The sequence below is a fragment of the Nilaparvata lugens genome, chromosome 7 (genome assembly GCF_014356525.2).
Source record: "Nilaparvata lugens isolate BPH chromosome 7, ASM1435652v1, whole genome shotgun sequence".
Classification (NCBI taxonomy): Eukaryota; Metazoa; Arthropoda; class Insecta; order Hemiptera; family Delphacidae; genus Nilaparvata; species Nilaparvata lugens.
Genome location: NC_052510.1, coordinates 2742314 through 2765574, shown reverse-complemented (window position 1 = coordinate 2765574; position 23261 = coordinate 2742314). Strand labels below are relative to the sequence as shown.

The window sequence follows — 23261 nt, the reverse complement described above, 5'->3', positions numbered from 1 at the left end:
AATAAGCTATGGAAAGCGATACGCATATTGATTTGCTGCTTACTGCTTCTAAATACAAAATTTAATTATTTCATATATCTCCAAATACTTTTTAGAACATTATTCAAGCTTGTTTTAAAAAAAAGTTGAACTACTAGATTCTATATTCCTTCTATGACTGTCTCACATTTTCTTATTCTTCTCTTTTTTCTTTATCAATTTAAAATAATAGAAAATTACCATGATATAAGAAATTGTTTCAACTGGAGAAAAGTATTGCTATCGTTTCTCTATCACAAAGATCAACTTCCTTCAAATAGTTACAATTTTCTTTATCTCTATCTCTTACATGTTTTTTCATATATATAATAATTAATTATTATTTCCATATACAATATTATTCTTCAATTTCTATTATTCCATTATTTGCATGCTTCTGATATCCATAAATAATTTGCCTCAATTTTGAAGTTGGTAGCTTCATGAATATAATACAATGTAATTACAATGAATAACCGAAGTTGAAATCTGTGATCGATTCCATTACATTGTATGCTGAAAAAATAATGAAACTCTTGTGGAATCGAAAAGTTACAAAATGTGTTATTTTTTTCCAATGTTTTTTAATACCATTGGAACACATCATATACAATACATTGGTCGTTATTCATATACAATTTCCATATACAATATACAAGTTTTCACTCTACACTACAACATCAACCTCTATCAGTAGCATGAACATATCAGCATGAAATATCCAATGCAACATTGCACTCTCATTAAATTTGACATTATGTAATGCGGAGCTCCCTGATAATTTTCACATAAATGAATTCATATTGAATGAAAAAGACTAAGAAATTGTCAAGAAACCACAGATTTATTGATACTTAGAAAGACCGGTTTCGGTTATATTATTAGTTTCAGTTAATCAGAGATTGACAATGGTGTAATAACCGAAACCGGTCTTTCTAAGTATCAATAAATCTGTGGTTTTTTGACTATTTCTTAGTCTTTTTCATTCAATATGAATATTTACCACAATATCAACTTCTCAACTACACAAAAAGTAAATGAATTCACATAAGAATTTCAAATAGCTTGAGGAAGTTAATTTTTGAAATTTAGAACTGAAGTGAAGTGTTTTCAAGTTTGATTCTCCAGTGCTAAGCTATGATAAATCGTACAGTGAGTTGACTTGAGAATTTCATCAGCATCAATCAGTGGAATTCTGTGATCCTTATTATCTATTTTTTATAAAACGCTGTGATTGTAATCGATAGTAATGAATGAAAAATTCTACTTGGAATACACATAGTATCTCTCATTCATTAGATAATGTTAGTGTCATGTACATAAGTTTCATGTTTTTTATAAAAGTGTAATGAAATTCTTCATCATTTCTATTATCCAACTCTGGAACAAATCAAAAAGTAGAATAAAAATTGTTGGATAGAGGATAATTGAATATGGAATGGATAGATATTGATTCAATTTTTTAAAAAATCAAGCCATACACCCATCACTGATCAGAATCTAACATAGACTCCAATGAGAGTATGTCTCAATAGAAAGCCATTGTCAGTTCGAAATAGAAATCTCATCATAGACGAATCCTAATTTACTATCAACAGTATTCCAAATAGTTATCATCAATCCACCAAATATGGATTTTCATGAACAAAAAATCCTCGAGAGGATAGAGAATTTTGAAAAGATCCAAATATTCCACAATCTCCAGCTCTTGGCATGAATAATTTTTGGTTAAATCAATTGAATAATAAATCATTATCATGATAAATAGTTTGGTATTACGTCACGAACAATCACATTTCAGAAACTTTATTCTAAGTCATATGTAGTTCATGAGAAACTTCTAGTTTATCATCAAATTTTAGCAATCAGACACCTCATCGTTCAAATGTCATTTTTCTCAACATATTTCATTTAATGCTAGTGGGACATCTCATTGTAGAGATTCAGTAGCTCATGAATTTCAAACATTCAATAGCCAAGCCAAATTGCTTCTAGCTATCTGTAGATAGGCCTACATTATTTACATGTTATCAAAGTAGATAATCATATCCGTTGTTGCATCTTGTTTAGAATCAACATTAGATACATGTTTAGCTGGTAGAATATTAGATTTAGAACTCATTAATAGTCTATCCATGATTATTTTCAAGAAATCATTGATAATTACGTTTACATGTGATTGAAACCTTTTGTATTGAAATTGAAATAATCTTTATTCTTCTTCTTTGGAAGTACAAACAGGATACAATATACATAATAATACAGAACTTGAAGAAGGTCCTTACATGGACAAAGCCTGTGTGCGAGGAAAATCATCTATGTTATTCGGTATACGATATTTTGTACTTATAACGTAATGGTGGATTTTTTGAAAGCATACTCTACAAGTGCTGCGATCTAATATGTTATATTATGTGTATTTATTCTAAAGGAGTGATTATTTGAGTATTATTATTATCTTCGACATATTCGTAGCATTGCTGTCATATGTGGGTATTATAAACTTGAAAGTTAATAATTCCTGATTATGATGTATAAGTATTCACCATTGTTTAGTATATTCCTCAAATCAGTGACAACTTTTATCCTTTAGCACCAGTGAAGAGAGTTTAATTATTGTAAGTGAAATATATTAAATAATTACTTGACATATTCGTCATAATGCTGTAAGACGTGGGTATTATTCCGTGTCATGAATTAAACTTGAAATTTTATTCCTTATCATTCCTTATTATTAGTATTCACCATTGTTTAGTATACTCCTCGAAATCGGTGAAAACTTCTATCCTCTAGCACCAGTGAAGGGAGTTTAATTGTGAGTGAAATATATTAAATAATTACTTTTCACTTGAATGATATGTGTGAGCACAAAATTGATGTTGTTAATTAAGAATGAGTGTAATTGCACAAAATTGATTGAATATATTATATTGCACTACTTGTGTGTTGCATTGTCAGAATTTTAGGATTTATGGTCATGTTGCATTGGAACATTGGAACTCTAAAAGAGTATTTTGATATTCGAATTGTATGAGTAGCTCTTGCAAGGGTATGATCTGTCAAGCACTTTACAGGAATGATCATAATCTTCTTAAAAATCCACAAATTTTCATGAATTAACTACAGAATAAAACATGTATCTTGATTTACAAGATACATATACTTTTTCCCATGCGAGAAAAAGACAGTAGATAGAGTTCGTTTTAGAAGTAACAATCGAAGCAAGAGAGTACAGAGTTAAGGATTCGTCCATGGATCAAGCGCAGAATCTCAGAGATACCATTGTGACGAAAAGTGGGGGTAAATCACCAGGATACTAAAAAATACTTATTCAATTGACTCAGCTTTATGTGGGATTCCAAAATTAATATTGTTCACTGAATAAGCTTTTATCGAACCGACATAAATCCATCAAATGAACTTTGATTTTTCGGTAATAATGATATTGAAAATAGCCCATAGGAAAGGAACAGATACATTATCAGGAATTATTCAATTAAATGTCGATTAACAATTTTGGAACTTATAGAATTTATAATGAGGAGCTTTGAACATTAAATTTTCAAATGGTCATATCTCCTGAACGGTAGAGAATTTTGCAAATATGATTCCAGATTTTTGTTTCTCGCATCAAATACCATAAGATCACGAAGTTTGAGCAATTATTCAATTCAATTCAATTTATTTATTCACACACACAAATAAGATACATCAATATGAAATGAAAATTAATTACATCAATAAAAAAACATTACAGTATAAAATAAATAACATAAATATGAGAATGAGAACACATTACAATATTAGAAGGCAATGTGAATGTCGATTAACAATTTTGAAACTTGGAGGAAGATTTTTGTTACGATTTGTATTTTGAAATTAATTAATCTGATATATTCAAAATTGTAGTAAATACGTTTTTTCGGACTCAAAATAGTGTGTGAATTAAGTACATTTACATAACCTTTAGACTGGGTATTCCAAACTGTGGTTTCGAACAGTTTTGGGCAAATTCCCGTTGTTTTTATCTTGATCGTATTTGTATATGAATGAATAGATAAATAAATAAATAAATTTATAATATGTGCACTAATTTACACTATTCTGCTATTAAAAAAAACATCTATTTTTCCTTAAAAACCTTGAATTCATTACACTATTCTGCCATATTAGAACTTAACTAATATGGGAATTTAATTAAAGGATTCATAAAATTCATTTTGCATAAATTAACAATATCCAACAATAATTGTGCACTTCAAGTGTATACCTAAAGTAAGGCCTACTACTATTTAATTACTATATTGGTTGGGAACAACTTCAACAGAACACTCACTTAAATAAGAAAAGTATAAAAGCTTTTAGTACCCTTCTAATGAAAACTTTAAAATATTGATTCGAATATTTTAAAGTTTCTAATAAAAAGGGTACTAAAAGCTTTTATATTGTTTTCATTTGAATCAAGTAGCCCATATATAAGCGAAGTGATTTAAATTCTCTTGTAATACACCACCAAGTTTCTATTCATCCCATTCATGAGAATTCGTCGAGAACAACAGACTAACTCAATCATTATCATATTCACAGAAATGCATCTAGCATCACATTCTCATTCATCGCACAGACTGTGTATTGTAGAACGTTTGTTTTGTGTTTGGCATATACGAGTATGAAGAATATGAATGAATTCGGTAGACGAATGAGTTTAATATGAGTGATTTGTATCGACTGAATGATGTGGAGGTAGGTGAAAGATTGAAACACAGAATGGAATGAACACTCTTGCACTCTGCCCAAATTATCAAGCAATGCTCAATCTCTGAATATTTTTTTTTCTTCCACAATTCCTGTAACATTTTTTCTCCTACATTCATCTCTTCAATATATTAGATTTTGTCAAACTAGAAATATTTTCTCCTCATTTAAAATCCTCATACTATTACTCTCCCTACATTAACCTGCTTAATTTGTTAAATTTCAACCAACTCTGAATATTTTTCCTCATTCCCAATCCCTGGAGTTACCATTCTTCTGCTACATTTTACCCCCATTTCTTGAATAAAAGATCTCAACCTTATTGGTCATTTGATTGCGAATCTTCCACAGTAATCTCGACTGAAGAAATCTAGTCTAACAAAACTCTTGACCATGAAGTTGTTCATCCATATTATCTCGAACGATGTTACTGTGAAATATCATTGACCCAATCACCTCATCTCATCATGAACTAAAAATTGTAGTACAGTCTTCTCCAAGATCTCACCTTGCAGTCCTTAAACTGTCGTTCCCTTGCAATGGACTGTTCATGATTCCTGACAATAATTCCTGAAGATGATGCCTCTACCCAAAATTCTTCGAAGACGTTAGTCTACAAGATTCAGATCTTATTACTTATTCTCGATAATAATGGGATAAGCCTCTAATCACAATTACTGGAATGTAATTGTGATTGGAGGCTTATCTGATTATTATCGAGAATAAGTAATATGATCTGAATTGTTTTTGTTAATACCCATTTCACAAGTACTGGTTAATCGGTACCTAGAGTGCATTCATTCTAAAACCATTCACTATTCATCATCGATTTCTACCCGTTTGTCAACAATATTCTGACAGCAACTCACAATTATCTCCCTCAAACTTCTGCCTATTTTCTAACACTCGTATCACAATCTACCCAAAGATCTTGGCTACAAGATTTTCACTGAATAAACTCCTTTTCTCCACTTCCCCTTCTTCTTTCCGATTGAAGGATCTCTCCTTTCTTGATTTTTGACAACTTTCACCATAGTACACAACTGTATTTTAACCTGTTTTTCAAAGAATTACGTTCAAAAACTACAACTTAATACTCTTAACTATGACTCAATACCATCTCCATCCATTGAATTAGACGAACTCCACTCTCTCATGTTGATTTTTGATTGGTCGATCCCCAAAGGCTAGCTACACACACATCGATTCTTGTTCGTACGATTTTTGTCGTCCTTATAAATTCTATTAGATTAAACAGATGATTTCACACAGATGATGTTTGTCAAGCTCCGTTTAATCTGATAGAATTCATAAGGACAGCAAAGTATCGTACGAACAATAATCGATGTGTGTGTGCAGGGCTATACTAGGCAATCGATTTCGTCTACAGAACACGATTTTCCCGAACTATACTTACATTGGTTTTAATTGATTTATATTGATTGACATATTCATCTTACTTATGCCTCTCCCTCAATAACTTTCCTTTAATATTATGCTTTACTTTTTCTCAGCCATGACGTTTCCCCAATGCCTTTCCTTCATCTTTTGGATTGAACCCTTCTTTCATTCCTATTTACCTTTCCTTGGGGTGAATTGTCGGAATTGGGAAGGATCAACAGATTCCTCCAATCTGATAGGAGTCGAAGTCGAAAAACCGGATTCTTTTGATTCTTCAAATTCAAATTCAAATTCAAATTTATTTTGTCAATCAAAACAATTACAATTTCAAATTACAATTTCTTCCTCTCTGATCGATTATTGATTAAACAGATCCTTTCAATCCTTTCTCCTTGATAGGTTCTATCAGAATCTTTTGTTTCCTCAACTAAAAATTCCAGAAAATTGTATTTTTCTCCCAAATTTCCCACAAAGATTCCCAATTTTCGTTTTTTCCAACTCCCCACTAGGAATTCTCAATCATTTCCCCCAAAGAGTCTCACTACAAATCCCCATCTTTTCCTTTTCAATTGTTTCCTAGACATATCCCCAATTTTTTCAAACTCTCGCATACAATTTTCGCACTTTCCCCTTAGCCTCGCGCCAGAGTTTCGCGTCTAGCCGCGCGCGCGAGTTGGAGCCGAGGACCCCGAGGGTCCTCGCTCTGACCTCGCCAGTCAACCAGCCAGAATCATCATGACGATCGGCACCATGCTGGACGTCTTCGGCGGCGTCAAAAGCGTCTTCAAGATCCGACGCACGCACATCGACAGCACCGTCTTCCGTCTGCACTACCGCGTCACGACGTCTGCACTCATCGCCTGCTGTCTGATGCTCGCCGCCAAACAGTTCGTCGGCAACCCGATAGAGTGCGTGCATGGCAAGGACATTCCCGCCGAGGTCATTGACACCTGGTGCTGGATTCATTCAACCTACACCGTCCAGGCTGCGTTTACAAGGAAGGTGGGCGTAGATGTCCCCTATCCGGGCGTGGATAACACCAGGGGCGGAAACCCGGCGGACCGTCGCGTCTACAGGTTCTATCAGTGGGTGGCGTTTTGTCTGTTCTTTCAGGTGAAAATCAAACTTATTTTTCTCCATAAATTCCAAGATTTTAGTGTGTAGAAGATGTAATTGGTAACATGTGTCTTATTGACAGGAGGGCTCTGCCTGTTCTTATTTATTTATCTTTTACAATCAACTTAAGGACAAAGAAACAGACCACAGTCCAAAACTTCTTCCAGGTTAAAAGAAAGACAATGTCTAAAAAATAAAGCTGATACACATAGATACAATACAAGAAATAAAGGGGTCTATGTTCCACTGTATAACAAAACAGCTCTTTTTGGAAAAAAACCAACATATATGGGCCTTGAATTTATCATAAAGCTCCCTACTAATTTGAAGAATTGTGATGATGTCAATCTTTTTGAGAAGGAATTGAAGATCTCATTGATGGTTGGAGAGTTCTATACCACGGAAGAGTTTGTGTGTAGAGAGGGTTACTTTGTGTGATTTTTCTTCTCTTTTTTTGTGTTACCATATGTGTTCTTAATTTTGACAATCCTCACACTCTGATTAGAGTTTCTAGGAAGCTATTAAAAACAAAGAAACAAACAAAAAAATCTTATTTCCCAATATATTTGAAGATTTTGATGTGTCAGATAATAATAAGTAGGACATTTCTTATAGATAGGAGAGATCAGTCCGGTATCACAGGTGATAACCAACTCATCCTCTCATGAATTTGAAGATTCTAATATGTAGAAGATGAATGAATGAGAGATGTCTTAAGGTGCGTACAGATATACGCGCCGCGAACATGAGCAATTCACTTTTAATCAGCTGATTATATCTGTATTTTTACAGAAACGGTAAGATACTGATATAAAAAGCTTGGCTTTTAATCAGCTGATGCCAAGCTTTTCATATCTATATCTTATACCGTTTCTGTAAAAAATACAGATATAGTCAGCTCATTAAAAGTGAATTTCTCATGCTCGCGGCGCGTATATCTGTACGCACCTTTACAGACTGAAGGGTGATATAGTTACTGTAATCATGGAGGATTGTTCCTATCCTGGAAACTATCAAAACTACTGAATGTGACGTAGTTTAGTGGAAGTTTAATCGAGCAATCTTTTATCTCTACCACCATTTCAACTCCAATTGTATGTCGTAACCAATTAAAGTATGTCCAAACTTCACATGCTGCATGTAAAACCACTATGAACTCCCATAGGATAGATTCATGTATTTGAAATGTGAGTGTATTCTTATTATTTATCCTACATTCATTTTGGATGATTTGATTATGATGATACATAATCGTTTTGAGAAATTTGGATCACTGCACGATACTCAGAGATCACGGTTTGCATGCATGAACTCAGGAAGAATAGATTCAGGGTTTTGGATATTTGTTTATTCAATATTTATTTACATCCCTTATAATGTATGAAAGGTATGTTGTAGCATTTTTCGGCAAAATACAGTGATACAAAACAATTCACGGGACTCAGTATTTCTCAACCAAAAAAATCAAACTAAAGTTAGATTTACTCAATATACACAATCATCACTTGACTTGGAATACACATCACAATACGATAAAGACAACGTAAAAGCATCAATATTAGTTTAACACTGTTCCACATCAATAAAACTCAGAGCAAATCAATGCAATAATACACACTTGAACTGCTTGATTTAAAACAAAGAGTGAAACTGTCCTCATATCATCACAATATTATGACATATAATGACATAAACAGCTATATCATAAGATGCCTGAATCAATCCTGATTGAATTGGGTCAAGTTGTAATATGACCTCTGGAGAACTTCATTTGCACTGCCAATGCATTATTACCCTTCAATGAATGATAGAATGTTCGATGTGTTTCTTGTTCAACTTGTGTGTCAATTTGAACTTGGTGTGTATCAAATTTGGCTGTATGCGTATCAGTGTATCTTGTTTCACTTGAAGTGTATCAATTTGAATTTGGTGTGTATCAAATTTGGCTGGATGCGTATCAGTGTATATTGTTTCACTTGAAGTGTATCAATTCGAATTTGGAGTGTATCAGATTTGGCTGGATGCGAATAAAGGTGCTTACAAATATACGCGCCGCGAACATGAGCAATTCACTTTTAATCAGCTGATTATATCTGTTTTTTTACAGAAACGGTAAGATACAGATATAAAAAGCTTGGAATCAGCTGGTTAAAAGTGAATTGCTCATGTTCGCGGCCCGTATATCTGTACGCACCCTAAGTGTATCGGTTTGAATTTGGTGTGCATCAAATTTGGCTGGATGCGTATCAGCAGTGTATCTTGTTTCACTTAAAGTGTATCAATTTGAATTTGGTGTGTATCAAATTTGGATGGTTGTGTATCAGTGATAAGCATGATGGAAAAACGAAAGCGCCATGCATGAGCTGATAATAAATGGTAAGTATTATAAAGTCGAGGATAAGGAAAGTGAATTGCAAATATGGTTTTAAAAATACAAGTAGACATGTTGTTTTTCATTTTATGGTTCTATGCGATCAATGTTCGATGTCCACATTCTTGTCTAGGGTCACTTGTATTATTTACTTGAGAATTTATGTGCTAGAAAGGGTACTCTGTTGAAAAATATTTTTTCTCCTAAAGTGTGAAGAAGAACTCATGATCAAAATGTGAAGATAAACCCTTTCGACAACTCATGTCATGTAATACATGTGTCAACTCATCATGCTTACCCACAAAACCCTGCTCCAGCAATCTATTGACAATGAATCACAACAAAAAAAACCTGGTGTGGTACACTCACACAACTTTCCTTGCTCATTGATCTATAAGCCTCATTCTTAGACGAGGATAATTTAGTTAATAATGTTATGCCGATTGGTGAATGAATAATTAAAACTACGATTATACTATTGCGATTGTGTTCAGAGTACATTTTCCTTTGTTTGAATTATGAAATTTGAGGATTTTTAAAAAGTTTTCAAAACAATGTAATACAAAAAAGTGTTCTACAAAATAATAGAATATCGACATGTTGTGTTCTTTTGAATCAACTGCTCTACCCACCTACCTCACGCACGAGAGGAGGTTACAAAGTAAATTTCTCAAGGATGGGGTGGACCCCCTGTTAATTTCTCAGGGAGGAGACTCATGCCAGTGAATAGAGCTGATAAATAACTGTACAGGGTATGAATTTGAAAGAAATCGGTCAAGTCATTTTTGAGAGAATCGTGATAGAAATTTAACAAAATTCATTCTTCTCAGGAATATTTTGGAGCTCCTGCAATTTTCCCAGAAATGAGACCCATGTCAGTTGATAGGGCTTATAAATAGCCATCTAGGGTATGAATTTGAAGAAAATCGTTAGAGCCGTTTTCGAGAAAACCGTGAAAAACATGGTTTATCAGTCATTATCCTCCATTTTTTCCGCCATTTTGAATTGAATTTTATTGAATTTCTTATTGTGGGATCCTCATGGTATAAGGACCTTAAGTTTGAAATTTCAAGTCATTCGGTTAATTAGGAATGGAGTTATCGTGCTCACAGACACACACACACACACACACACACACACACACACACACACACTCACACACACACTCACACACACACACACACCCACAAACACACACAGACCAAAACCCAAAAATCATGTTTTTTGGACTCAGGGGACCTTGAAACGTATAGAAAACATGAAATTAGGGTACCTTAATTTTTTTTGGAAAGCAATACTTTCCTCACCTATGGTAATAGGGCATGGAAAGTAATGAAACGTATAGAAAACATGAAATTAGGGTACCTTGAATTTTTATGGAAAGTGATACTTTCCTTACCTATGGTAAAAGGGCAAGGAAAGTAAAATGAAAAAATACCATGCACAACAAAAATAGATACCGTATTCTGCTAGCCACTCCAAGTTATTACAAAAATATTCACAGGTACTCAGTTGAAACAAAAGAACTCCAATGAAGAATATCTCGTTCATTGTTTTCAGAACATACACTTCAAGATATTGAGTGATATATATACATGTATGGGAGATGGAATCATTATCGGTCCTTCTCCACAGGTCCAGCATCAGTTTGATAGGAAGCATTGTTTCTAAACCCTTCTTCCACAAATATTGCTGACACTAAAAGATGGATCTCGCTGTGAGAGATTTCCTTGAAAGTGGACATTGAAGATGGAAGCACAGAATACAAATATAGCAGTTTCATACAAATACGAATATAGAATACAAATATAGCAATTATAGAAGTTTTCTCTGATGGGAGACTCATTGTTTCATTGTTCTTATTGATAGAGTATTTCCTCACAAACAACGATGGAGGTATAGTGAGGACCACGTTCTAATGGCAGTGTTTGATTAGAAATGGTATTGCTATCTTTGTCTTTCATTCAACAAAGCGGATACCTAGCGCTATTTCTCTGTCGGTTTGCTCTGTTGCTAGATTGTCTTTCAACAATGTGGAATCAGTAATTCATTTACAAAATATTTTATCTTATCTATGAAAATTATTGAGAAATACAAACTCTTGCTTAATATAATATGATTGATTTTTAAACAAGAATAAAAAGTTGATTTTACAATATCGGGGAACCGAGCTTTGCTCTGGAGTGTAAAAGCATAGAAAATTTGTAACGAAAGATTGAATTTATAGTTTATATTTATTTATTCATTTTCTCAGTCGTACAATTATTTTTACAGTTTTATGAGTAGGCACATCAGGCTTATGCCCAAAACTGTCCCTTTTCAAATTTATACTACTGTCCAAATCAAAATCTAGGTTGAGCTACTATCACTCATCAAAATAACAATATTTATTCACACTTCAAAAAACGAACACATCATCAATTACAAATAGATATACTATGAATTCGATTTAGAATGATATACTATGTTTGCTGCAATATTTTTAATATACTATGTATCACTAACAGCATCTAGTTACTATTTTGGATTTTCTGAAGTAAACATGTTTTCTAAAAAAAAAAATAAACGATAATAAGTTTCTCTTGCTGAATTTTTCTTCTCTTGAGATCAGCTGGATGATCCCACACACATGCACTCGTTCACTCTCTTCCATCACGGTATCGATAGACGACAAAATTTCCAGCTGTTTTTCCAAGGGCGTATTTATCTTTTTAATGTCGTTCAGCGAGTTATCCAAGGGTTGAGACCTAGTGCAATCGAATCTTCATGCCATAAACCTACTTTGTTCCAAATTTCGTGAAAATCGTTAGAGCAGATTTTGAGATCCGTTGAACATATGTATATACCCATATAGCCACATAACCAGATAACCACATATCCATATAAATATATATACAGAAATTGCTCGCTTAATATAATAGGATCAATGAACCTGTATCAGCTACCGTCTATAGAAGGCATTGACAAGACAGAGGATCGGCAACGTTGTTTTCGTATCTTTTTCTACTGCCATTATAACGTGGAGAAGTACTCATTGTTCTTATTGATGGAGTAATTTCTCACAAACAACGATTTTTGAACGATAAATGTAGAAACAACACGAGAAGTGGAACAACACATCTGTTATCGGTGCAATGTAGGTTGCATCCATTCAGGATGCGCTTTTTACAGCGATGCACTTTTGCAGAATGCACCTGCATTTGTGGATGCACGAGCCAAGTGGTTGCAATGTCTTCTTGCATCGATTCTGGCACGCGTAGCAATCTCTCAAGTTGCCTGGCCTATTTGTCGCAGTTGCCAATTTCCTCTGAACAATATGTCTTTATGGATCCGAGGTATTAGCTTGCTATCTGTAAGGAACAATGACTCAGATTGTCGTATCAGAAGATGATGGTCAATCGAAAATACAGAAAATTTTTGTTTCAAGCCTTTCACAGCTATAATAACATGGGCGACAAACATGTGTGTTCAGATTAATAAAAACAATATAAAAACTTGAAGTACCCTTTATTAAGAACTTAATTATTAATTAATTACTAATAATTATTTTTTGTCATAGTCATTCAATTTCAGCTGTTTTACTTCCATGAAATCCTACCGGTAAACAGATGATTGTAGAACAATTAAACATACTATGTTTATGATTCTCCTTACAACATACTATACTGTAATAAAATCATATGTTTTCTTTACAGTCGAGTATGTTTCCTATTCCCGAATTTGGAACAACAAAACTGGCACAAAAACCGCCTTCTAGCGCTCCAGGTGGAAGTTTTGTCAACTACAATCTAGAAATTCCTGATTCGAAACGTGTAAAATAGGTTATGTTCATAGAATGCATGTAGTAATGTCAATACAGGCAGGTAATGTTTTCTGTTTCTCAATTATTCTTTTCTAGATTACTATGACAAAATATAGTGTAAGTTACTTGGACGTGAATGTCTTTTGCAGTGCTTGAATGAAATTCTAGTCTCGGCTAACGCCTCGACTAGAAACATCATTCTCGCCTGCAAAAGGCCTCTTCCCATCCTTGTGACTTAAGATACTTTTTGTCAAAGTCATTCGATTTCAGCTGTTTTACATCCATGAAATCAAGCCGGTAAACAGCTGATTGTAGAACAAATAAACATAAGATTCTCATTACAGCATACTGTAATAAATTCATATGTTTCCTTTACAGTAGAGTATGTTTCCTATTTCCGAATTTGGAACAACAAAACTGGCACAAAAACCGCCTTTTAGCACTCCAGGAGGAAGTTTTGTCAGCTGCAATCAAAAAATTCCTGATTCGAAACGTGTAGTAATGTAGTAATGTCAGTACAAGCAGGTAATGTTTTCTGTTCTCAATTATTATTCTTTCCCAGATTATTATGACAAAAAATAGTGTAAGTGAGGCTAGCTTCACACGCTTTCGGTTTCATTCGGTTCGGTTCGTTTTCGGTTTGGTTCGGCTTGTTACCGAAAACGAATGAGGCTTTCATACATGTCAGGTTTTAATTCGTACGGTTCTAATTGGGTATTTTCTTCTCAAACACAGCTGTGTTTGGATTTTCACAGTAATTTCATGCTGGTATATTTTAATATAACAGTTGGTGTCAAATTGTAAGATGTTATTTCTTGTACAAAAAAATAATTTAAAGTTAATTAAAAATTGTGAATTATTTTAATAGTTTCTTTTTAATTATGTTAATTTTGGAAGTTCAGAATGATTATTTTTTTTATTGAGAATTTGTTCCTTGCTTTGACAAATGGTCTAAAAAACTTCATCTCTTCTCTCCTTTGATGGAATCATGTAGGCCTAATATTCGTGGAAAAAAAAATTCTCCCTAAGTTTTAATTTATATCTTTCATATTTTTATAGCAAGCTATTCATTGAGAAAAAGTGTTTCTGTGAACAGAAATGAATTGACCATATGATTTTGACTTGAAAAAATTTGAAACACATAATCACAATATCAGGTTAAAATAAGAACAAAGAAGGCAAGCGTGCGTAAAAGACTTTGTTTTTTCCTGTTTCCCTAGCAACGAATTCGAATATAATGAAACCTATTCGTGTCGAGGGGGCGTTCGGTTCTATGCGGTTTCTATTCGGTACCGAATTCAAACCGAATTACCGTTTCACACTTATCGGAATTCGCCGAAAACGAAACGAACTGAATGAGTGTGAAACTAGCCTTACTTGGACGTGAATATCTTTTGCAGTGCTCGGATGAAATTCTAGTCTCGGCTAACGCCTCGACAAGAAACATCATTCTCGCCTGCAAAACGGCCCTTACCGTCCTTGTGACTTAAGATACCATTAACGACTAGTTTTGACCTTAGGACATGAGTTATATAGGTCATTTTGAACTTGAAAATGACCTCTGGTCGAAACTGGTCGTTGAAATATTTTAAAGATTTTAATGAAGGGATAAATTTGTTATATTGTTTTTATTAATTTGAATTGAGTAGCCCATATAAATCGAGTTATTTTATGTTTGTTCAGACAAAATGTTCGACCCACATGTTCAATCATTGGTTGCCACCCTGAGAAGGGATCATGAGAAATAATTGTTCTGGTACAGTGGATTAGAGAACTCAAAACATGCAGTTCGGTTTGAAGTGTTTAGAATTCAGTTCATCGACCCATTGCTCATCTCTCGAGATAATCAAGATTTTTTAAAGCAGGAAAATCGCCAACAGACTGATCTCAGTTTCTCCAGACAGTGACTTACTCCAGATATCAAAAGTATCTCCATGTACAGCATAGGTGCTTGAGACTGTCTTTTTGCTCATTCTTAAAGAACAAGGTGAGGCCTAGAGGATCAAGTAGATGAGGTGGAAGAAGACGAAGATGATGAAGAAGGGAAGGAAGAGGATAATGGAAAATGATGAAGAAGAAAAAGAGAAGGAGGTGGAGGAGTAGGTGGAGGAGGAGGAGGAGGAGGAGGAAGAAGAAGAGGAAGAAGAAGAAGAAGAAGAAGAAGAAGAAGGAGAAGAAGAAGAAGAAGAAGAAGGAGAGGAAGAAGAAGAATAAGAATAAGAAGAAGGGGAAGGAGAAGGAGAGGAAGAAGAAGAAGAAGGAGAAGAGGAAGAAGAAGAAGAAAAAAAGAAGAAGAAGAAGAAGAACAACAACAACGACAACAAGAACAAGAATAAGAATAAGTAGGAGGAGGAGGAGCAAGAGGGAGAGGTGTTCGGAGGACGATGAGTGGTTGGTGGACAAGGAGGTGGAGGAGGAGGAGGAGGAGGAGGAGGAAGTGGAGGATAAGAACTCGATCGATTCTCTCGATATTATCATCGTCATAGAGCTCTTATGATTAGCGTTGTCATTTTAGCAGCTACTTTCAACAACTTTTCCAAGTCGAGAAGTTTTTCTTCTTCCCATTTTGCATTCTCCTACATTTCCCTACTCCGCCTCCTTAAGGTGAGTACAGATTTACGCGCCGCGAACATGAGCAATTCACCTCTAATCAGCTGATGCCAAGCTTTTTATATCTGTATCTTACCGTTTCTGTAAAAATACTGATATAGTCAGCTGATTGAAGGTGAATTATTGCTCATGTTCGCGGCGCGTATATCTGTACGCACCTCTACATTTTTCTCATTCACTCTGTAATACTGGAAGTGATCAACCTCGAGCATTTAAATGACAACAAGTATATATAAGTTCTTATTTCATGAATCATTTTTACTTTCCTTGCCCTACTACCATAGGTAAGGAAAGTATTGCTTTCCAAAAAAAATTAAGGTACCCCAATTTCAAGTTTTCTATACGTTTCAAGGTCCCCTGAGTCCAAAAACATGATTTTTGGGTGTTGGTCTGTGTGTGTGTATGTGTGTATGTGTGTATGTGTGTATGTGTGTATGTCTGTGGACACGATAACTCCATTCCCAATAAACCGATTGACTTGAAATTTTAAACGTAAGGTCCTTATACCATGAGGACCCGACAATAAGAAATTCAATAAAATTCAATTCAAGATGGCGGATGATTACTATAAAACCATGTTTTTCACGATTTTCTCGGAAACGGCTCTAACTATTTTCTTCAAATTTATACCATGGATAGCTATTTATAAGCCCCATCAACTGACATGAGTCTCATTTATAGGAAAATTGCAGGAGCTGCGTAATATTCTCGAGAAAAATGGCGGATAATTACTTAAAAACCATGTTTTTCACGATTTTCTCAAAAATTACTCGACTGATTTATTTCAAATCCATACATTGTATAGTTATTTATCAGCTCCATCAACTGGCATGAGTCTCCTTTCTGGGAAACTAATGGGGGGTTCACCCCATCCTTGAGAAATGGACTTTGTAACCTCCTTCTCGTCGAGATATTTCATCTCTAGAACAGCTGTTTTGACGACTTTTGAATTATCATCGGATTTCACAATTTACACAAAGGAAAAAGTACTCTGAAAACAATTATATACACACATATACAGTAGTCTGATCGTAGTTTCAAATAATTATGTTGCCGCCAATCGTCATTATGTTATTTATCTAAATTATTGTCGTTTAAGAATGAGGCTCCCAGTTAAATGAGCAAGGAGAGTTGTGTGAGTGTACCACACCAGATTTTTAATATTTCGATATATGAAACCCTCTTACACTATATCACTCATAATTTTATTCTCTTCCATTGGTTTAATCTCAAAAAAAATTGTTATTTATCTTTCCTATCTTTGCCTTCTCCTCCGACTTTGCTCTCCTGCCGACTTTGATCTCCCATACTCAGCTCTCATCTCTGTGATCCTTCCATCCTACTAGTAGTTCTGTGAACAGTAGACCTCGCGCTCAGTGAGTTACATTGACCTGTTGTTATGTTTTCTTAAAAATTAATAAATAATTTATCAATTAAAAATGTCTAGAAAAAATCCTAAATAAACATAGAGCTTTCTGTCCTTTATCGTGCCGTGACGTGTTGTCCCGGAATGTGAGTGTGAGCGCTGTTATCAGGTCTGGCTGCAACTGTCTACAACGTTGATGGAAAGATACAATTAATTTCAAGATGTTCGATGTTTTTGAACGGGTAGTACTATAGTCAACTGTGAACTAACGTTAATGGAAAGATACATTTTCAAGATGTTCGATGTTTTTGAACAGGTAGTATTATAGTCCACTAGACAGCTGATTCATGATGAATAATTCTATAGTCTGATTTTTACGGTAATATTGGCGTATAAAGAAGGCTCCTTTTTGAATGAAAAAGACTAAGAAATTGTCAAAAAACCACTGATTTATTGATAATTAGAAAGACCGGTTTCGGTTATTACACCATTGTCAATCTCTGATAAACTAAAACTAAATACAAGAGCAGCAGAATTTATACTAGTAGGCGAGTACTGCTATTGGTCGAGGGCATGAACGCCTGCCATTGGCCTAGCTAGACAGTCTCCTCCCACTCAACGGTGTGACAAAATGGCGGCTTAAGCAACAGAATCGCCATGATAATAAAATTTCCAAAAACCTTGTATATACGTCGACGCGCATTTTAAAAAGGAACATACTTGTCAAATTTCATGAAAATCTATTACCGCGTTTCGCCGTAAATGCGCAACATATAAACATATAAACATTTAAACATTAAGAGAAATGCCAAACCGTCAACTTGAATCTTAGAACTCACTTCGCTCGGTCAATTATGATATTTCACTTTTCCTCATTTCAAATTTTCCTCCATTCTTTCCTTCACAACAACTCTTATTTCGGTATCCTAAAGGCCTACTTTTCCTTTTCCTAATATTTTTTCCTTCTTCCTTACCCATTCTACAATCCTATTTTGTTGATTTCTCATCAATTTTCTGCTAGATTTTCATCCATTGACGGATGATTTCCTCTTTTCTAATGTTTCTCATGCGTTTCCCTACCTCTGTATTACTCCTTCCACCACTCTTGTATGTGAGAGTCAACGCTTTCTCTCTCTCAAGCATCAGAAATATTCCAAAAATCTGGTGTGGCGCACTCACACAACTTTCCTTGCCGTTACGAAAATTGATTACCTGACGCTAGTGTTCCCACGCATCTATAGTCTACTAATTCAAAGATCTGAGCCAGCTGGTGTCAGGACAATAACGCTGGAAACACACGAGGTATCTCTTCATAGTGGATGATATAATAGAATGAACAGTTGTCAACAGTTTGCAATTGAAATAATCACATTTCCTCGAATTTCAAGCTTATTTTCAATTTTAGGTGAAAATGTCACTGAACATTAATTGTAGAGATGTTCATGCTCAATCTTTTCCACTTGAAATTTTTGTTCAAATTGTATCTGAAGCTTGATAATTTGGAATCTAAAATCAAACTTTGCATAGATGGGGCGGAGCTCCTGAAATTTTTACCGACATGGGACTTATGGCAGTTGATAGAGCTTATCAATGACTAATTAATGAATTTGATCAAAATCGTTGGAGCCGTTTTCGAGAAAATCGCTAAAAGCCGTTGTTTTTGACAACATTTTTGCCATTTTAGCCACCATCTTTAATTGAATTTGATCGAAATTGTTCGGGTCGGATCCTTATATTGTAAGGACCTTAAGTTCCAAATTTCAAGTCATTCCGTTGATTGGGAGATAAGATATCGTGGACACACACACACACACACACACACACACACATACAGACCAATACCAAAAAACCACTTTTTTGGACTCAGAGGAACTTGAAACGTTATAAGTTTACAAATTGTGGTACCTTAAATTTTTTTGGAAAGCAATACTTTCCCTACCTATGGTAATAGGGCAAGGAAAGTAAAAAATGGTGATTCAGTCAATTTGCTTATTATAAAAACAAACTCACACATCAGTGACAAATCTTTGTCTATCGGAAATTCATTGGAAAATGGTGCTCTAGTAAATTTGCTTATTACAAACACACCATCTGAAAGACGAGAAAATAAGCTGAAGAGATGTTGGCTGCTGTCCCAGAGCTAACCTCAGAAATTAGGGCTGAAGACTGAGAAGGAAATTCTCATCCCTTACTTCCGTTGAATCGAGGGGTTGGGGCAATTGAGACATGGGTTGGTGTGTGATGCATGACAAAGAGGGTTTGGATAGAGAGAGAGGAAAAGAGTGACAGAGTGAAGGAGAAAGAGAGAGCGATGGGGAAGAGAAACAGAGTGATGAGAAATAAAAGAGATAGAGATTAGATTAGATTAGTTCAGATTTCTTTATTTATGTATGTTACAATATTTACTGGTTTATACACTAATTTGCATTGAATGACGATAATGCTAGTTATTCAACGAATTTAACAAAGCATAAATAATCAATCAATGAGAATGAAGATTCAATGCAATCAGAACAACGATAATTGACTGAGCGAAGTGAGGTCTAAGATTCAAGTCGACGGTTTGGCATTTCTCTTAATGTTTAAATGTTTATATGTTTTTATGTTGCGCATTTACGGCGAAACGCGATAATAGATTTTCATGGAATTTGACAGGTATGTTCCTTTACTAATTGCATGCGCGTCGACGTATATACAAGGTTTTTGGAAATTTTTTATTTCAAGGATAATATAAAAGGAAAAAGGAACCTCCTTCATACGCCAATATTGGAGTAAAAATCAGACTATAGAATTATTCATCATAAATCAGCTGACAAGTGATTACACAGATGTGTGGAGAAGCCAGTCTATTGCTGTATTTCCAGAAGTTCTATAGTTTCAATCAGGTACTTGTGGAAGAGAACACTGCGTGAGGTCTACTGTTCACAGAGCTATTAGTATAATACTGTGATGTAACTTCATAGATCGGCAGTGTTTCAACAGATAATAGTCGATTCTCTAAGAAGGATATAAAATAATATCCTTTCCATCAACACAGACGAAGAGAGAGAGGGTGAGAGAGAGAGAGAGAAAGAAGAGATTCATGAGATAGGAAAACTAAGTGATGAGAAATTAGAAAGTGAGAGAGAGAGTGAGAGAAAATGATGGGAGAGAGGAGCAGAGTGATCAGAAATTGGACAGAGAGAGAGAAAACATAATAGAGATGAATATGGTGAGATAGATAGAGGAAGATAGTGAGACAGAGCGACAGTGAGTGAAGAAGAGAAGAGAGCGCAAAGTAGAAGAAGACAGAGAGAGAGTGAGGAAAAGAAACAAAGATATGAAAATGTAGAAAGATCAGAATGCTGTGGAGGTAGAATGATGATAAAGATGAATCTAGGGGGTTAGAAAAGATGAAAAGAGAATATATAGGGGAGGGAGAATGTTGAGAAAGAGTGTACAAGGGGTAAAAAAGAGAGAGAGGGACAATTAGGGAGAGAGAGAGAGATAGACAGAGAGAGAATGATTGAGAAAGGGTGAAACAAAGAGATGAAAATTCAGAGATAGCTTGATGAGAGAGTTGAAACTCAGGGGTGAGAAAGGCTGAGAACAGAATATAGAGAAGGAAGATGATTGGGGAATAGTGGAAGAGCGAGAAAAACACTGAGAGAGAGAGAGAGAGAATAAGAGTGAGTGGGAGGGAGTAACACAGAATGAGAGAGTTTGGGTCTGTGGGACGAGGGTTCGAAAGAGATACATAGATGATGATGAAGAAACCAGGGGTGAAAAAGGGGGTGAGACGAGAATATGGAGGAGGAAGGTACTTGAAAAAGAGTGAACGAGGGGTAGAAAGAGGAAAAGATGGAGATATAAGGGTGGAAGAGGTGTGGGATAGGGAAGAAAAACAGCTGTAAGGGGAAGGGAGAGGCTTGAGTTTCATTCAACGAAATTGCTCCTTAGAACACTTTGCACTTCCTGTAGTGCTGTATCATGGTGGCCCCACTTTTCTTCTTCTTCTTCTTCTTCTTCATCACCATCTTCTTCTTCTTCTTCTTCTTCTTCTTCTTCTTCTTCTTCATCTTCCTCTTCTTCTTCTTTTTATCCCACTTCCTTTTTCTATTCCCACTTTCTATCAATCTTGATTTCTTGCTCTCTTCATGTTTCTTTGTTTCAATTCATGTTTTTGTATAGCCCTTTCTCCTTCACCTGCGTCTTCTTGATGCTTTCATGCTTTTGTGCAACTGGGCCTTTGTGAGGGAAATTTTTGCATTTCTCTGGGAATTAATCTCAATTTACTGTGATTAGATAGAACATTTCTGTATGAATGTTATTATAATTTATTCTTTCAACATGGCAACGCAAAATACTTAGTAGGTTATATGGAGCAACAGTGCAGCAAAATCAAAATGAAGTTGGTAACAGTGACTGCTGTGGCTGCTATAGTGAGCAGAGGTGCAACCAAGCACAACGAGCAAATTATTAAGTAGATATTATAACCATGGACAACGAGGACTTTAGGATTTTAGGATTAAGGTTTTTATCAATAATAAAATTACACAGAAAAACATTTGATGAATTGCAGGCAATTTTACCCATAATTACCCACTTTTCATATTCAATGGTAACTGTTGGAAAAACTTAATGTGAAATACGTGCGCAAAGTTCCTTTGCTGCACTCAACAAACCATTCCGCCCTCGCCTACGGCTCGGGGCGTAAACGTTTCTTTCGGTGCAGCAAACTGTCACTTTGCGCACTAGTTTCACAAATAACTATTGACGCATCATCACGTCTGAAGTACTGAACTTGAAATTTTTCATATAGATTTCTGAATTAACAGGGAATGGCCTGTTTCCACTTCTCCAAGATTTCATTAGGTCAAGTTTTTCAGTTTGTCGAGTGTTATAATAGTCCCCTGCGGAGCACAGGTTTCCTGCCAGTCGAAATTATTATCCTCAATCTACTCCATATGAACTACTTTTCCTTCTTCTAACGTTACCATTGTCTCCCCACTCTATTTTCCATTTTCAAATTTTCTCTTCAGTTATTCTTGTAATTTTCGTTTTTCTCATTCCTTTTCTTTCATCTTCTCTGTTCCCCTCAACAGAAGATGGAAGCCTCGTACATTTACCCAGTCACATCCTTGTTTTCTCCACTTTCCATACACCATCCCCCCGATTCTAGATCTCATCTCCCTCACTTCCTGACCCTCTCACTCCATTCATCCTGCTTCCTCCTCATTCTTCTCCTCCAGCAAGGCCGTACCTGAAGGCCTTATTCATGTTTTATGGCCAGCCACAGTTGCCAAATTTCATTCATTTCTCAATGTCAATTATTCATCCTGCCTACTCGTTCCTCTACTTCTTCCTCCTCCTTATTTCCCCCACCACCTCCTCCTCCTTATTTCCCCCACCACCTCCTCCTCCTATTCCTTTTTCTTCTTCTCCTCCTCCTCCTCCTCCTCCTCCATCTTCTTCATCTTTTTCTTCTTCTTCTTCTTCCTCTTCTTCCTCTTCGTCTTTTTCTTCTTTTTCTTCTTCTTCTTCTTCTTCTTCTTCTTCTTCTTCTTCCCCTTCGTCTTTTTCTTCTTCTTCTTCCCCTTCTTCTTCATCTTCTTCTTCTCCTGTCTCTCTCTCTCTCTTTCCTCGGCATACCAAGCAAGCAACGTCAGCTCGAAGTGATTTCTTAGTGAGCTAAACCTTGTGGCTGATTCATGCTAAGTCGCTCTAGGATGGAAATCCTACGGTCTCTTGTAGCAACATTGAATGGACTTGAAAGAGAACTGAATATTGAAAGCAAGTATAAAAGTTGATAAATTGGAGTGTTCCGTTTTCAAGTTGTGCAA

At 35.3% G+C, this 23261-nt stretch overlaps 1 protein-coding gene across 1 annotated transcript in view; it reads left to right on the top strand.

Moving 5' to 3' along the window:
• Positions 1 to 23261, top strand: part of LOC120348876 (innexin shaking-B-like) — a 105869-nt gene that overhangs the window by 1833 nt on the left and 80775 nt on the right. Inside the window, 1 exon segment of the mRNA XM_039433429.1 lies at positions 6964 to 7287. Within this exon segment, the coding sequence (XP_039289363.1) occupies positions 6964 to 7287 (324 nt within the window).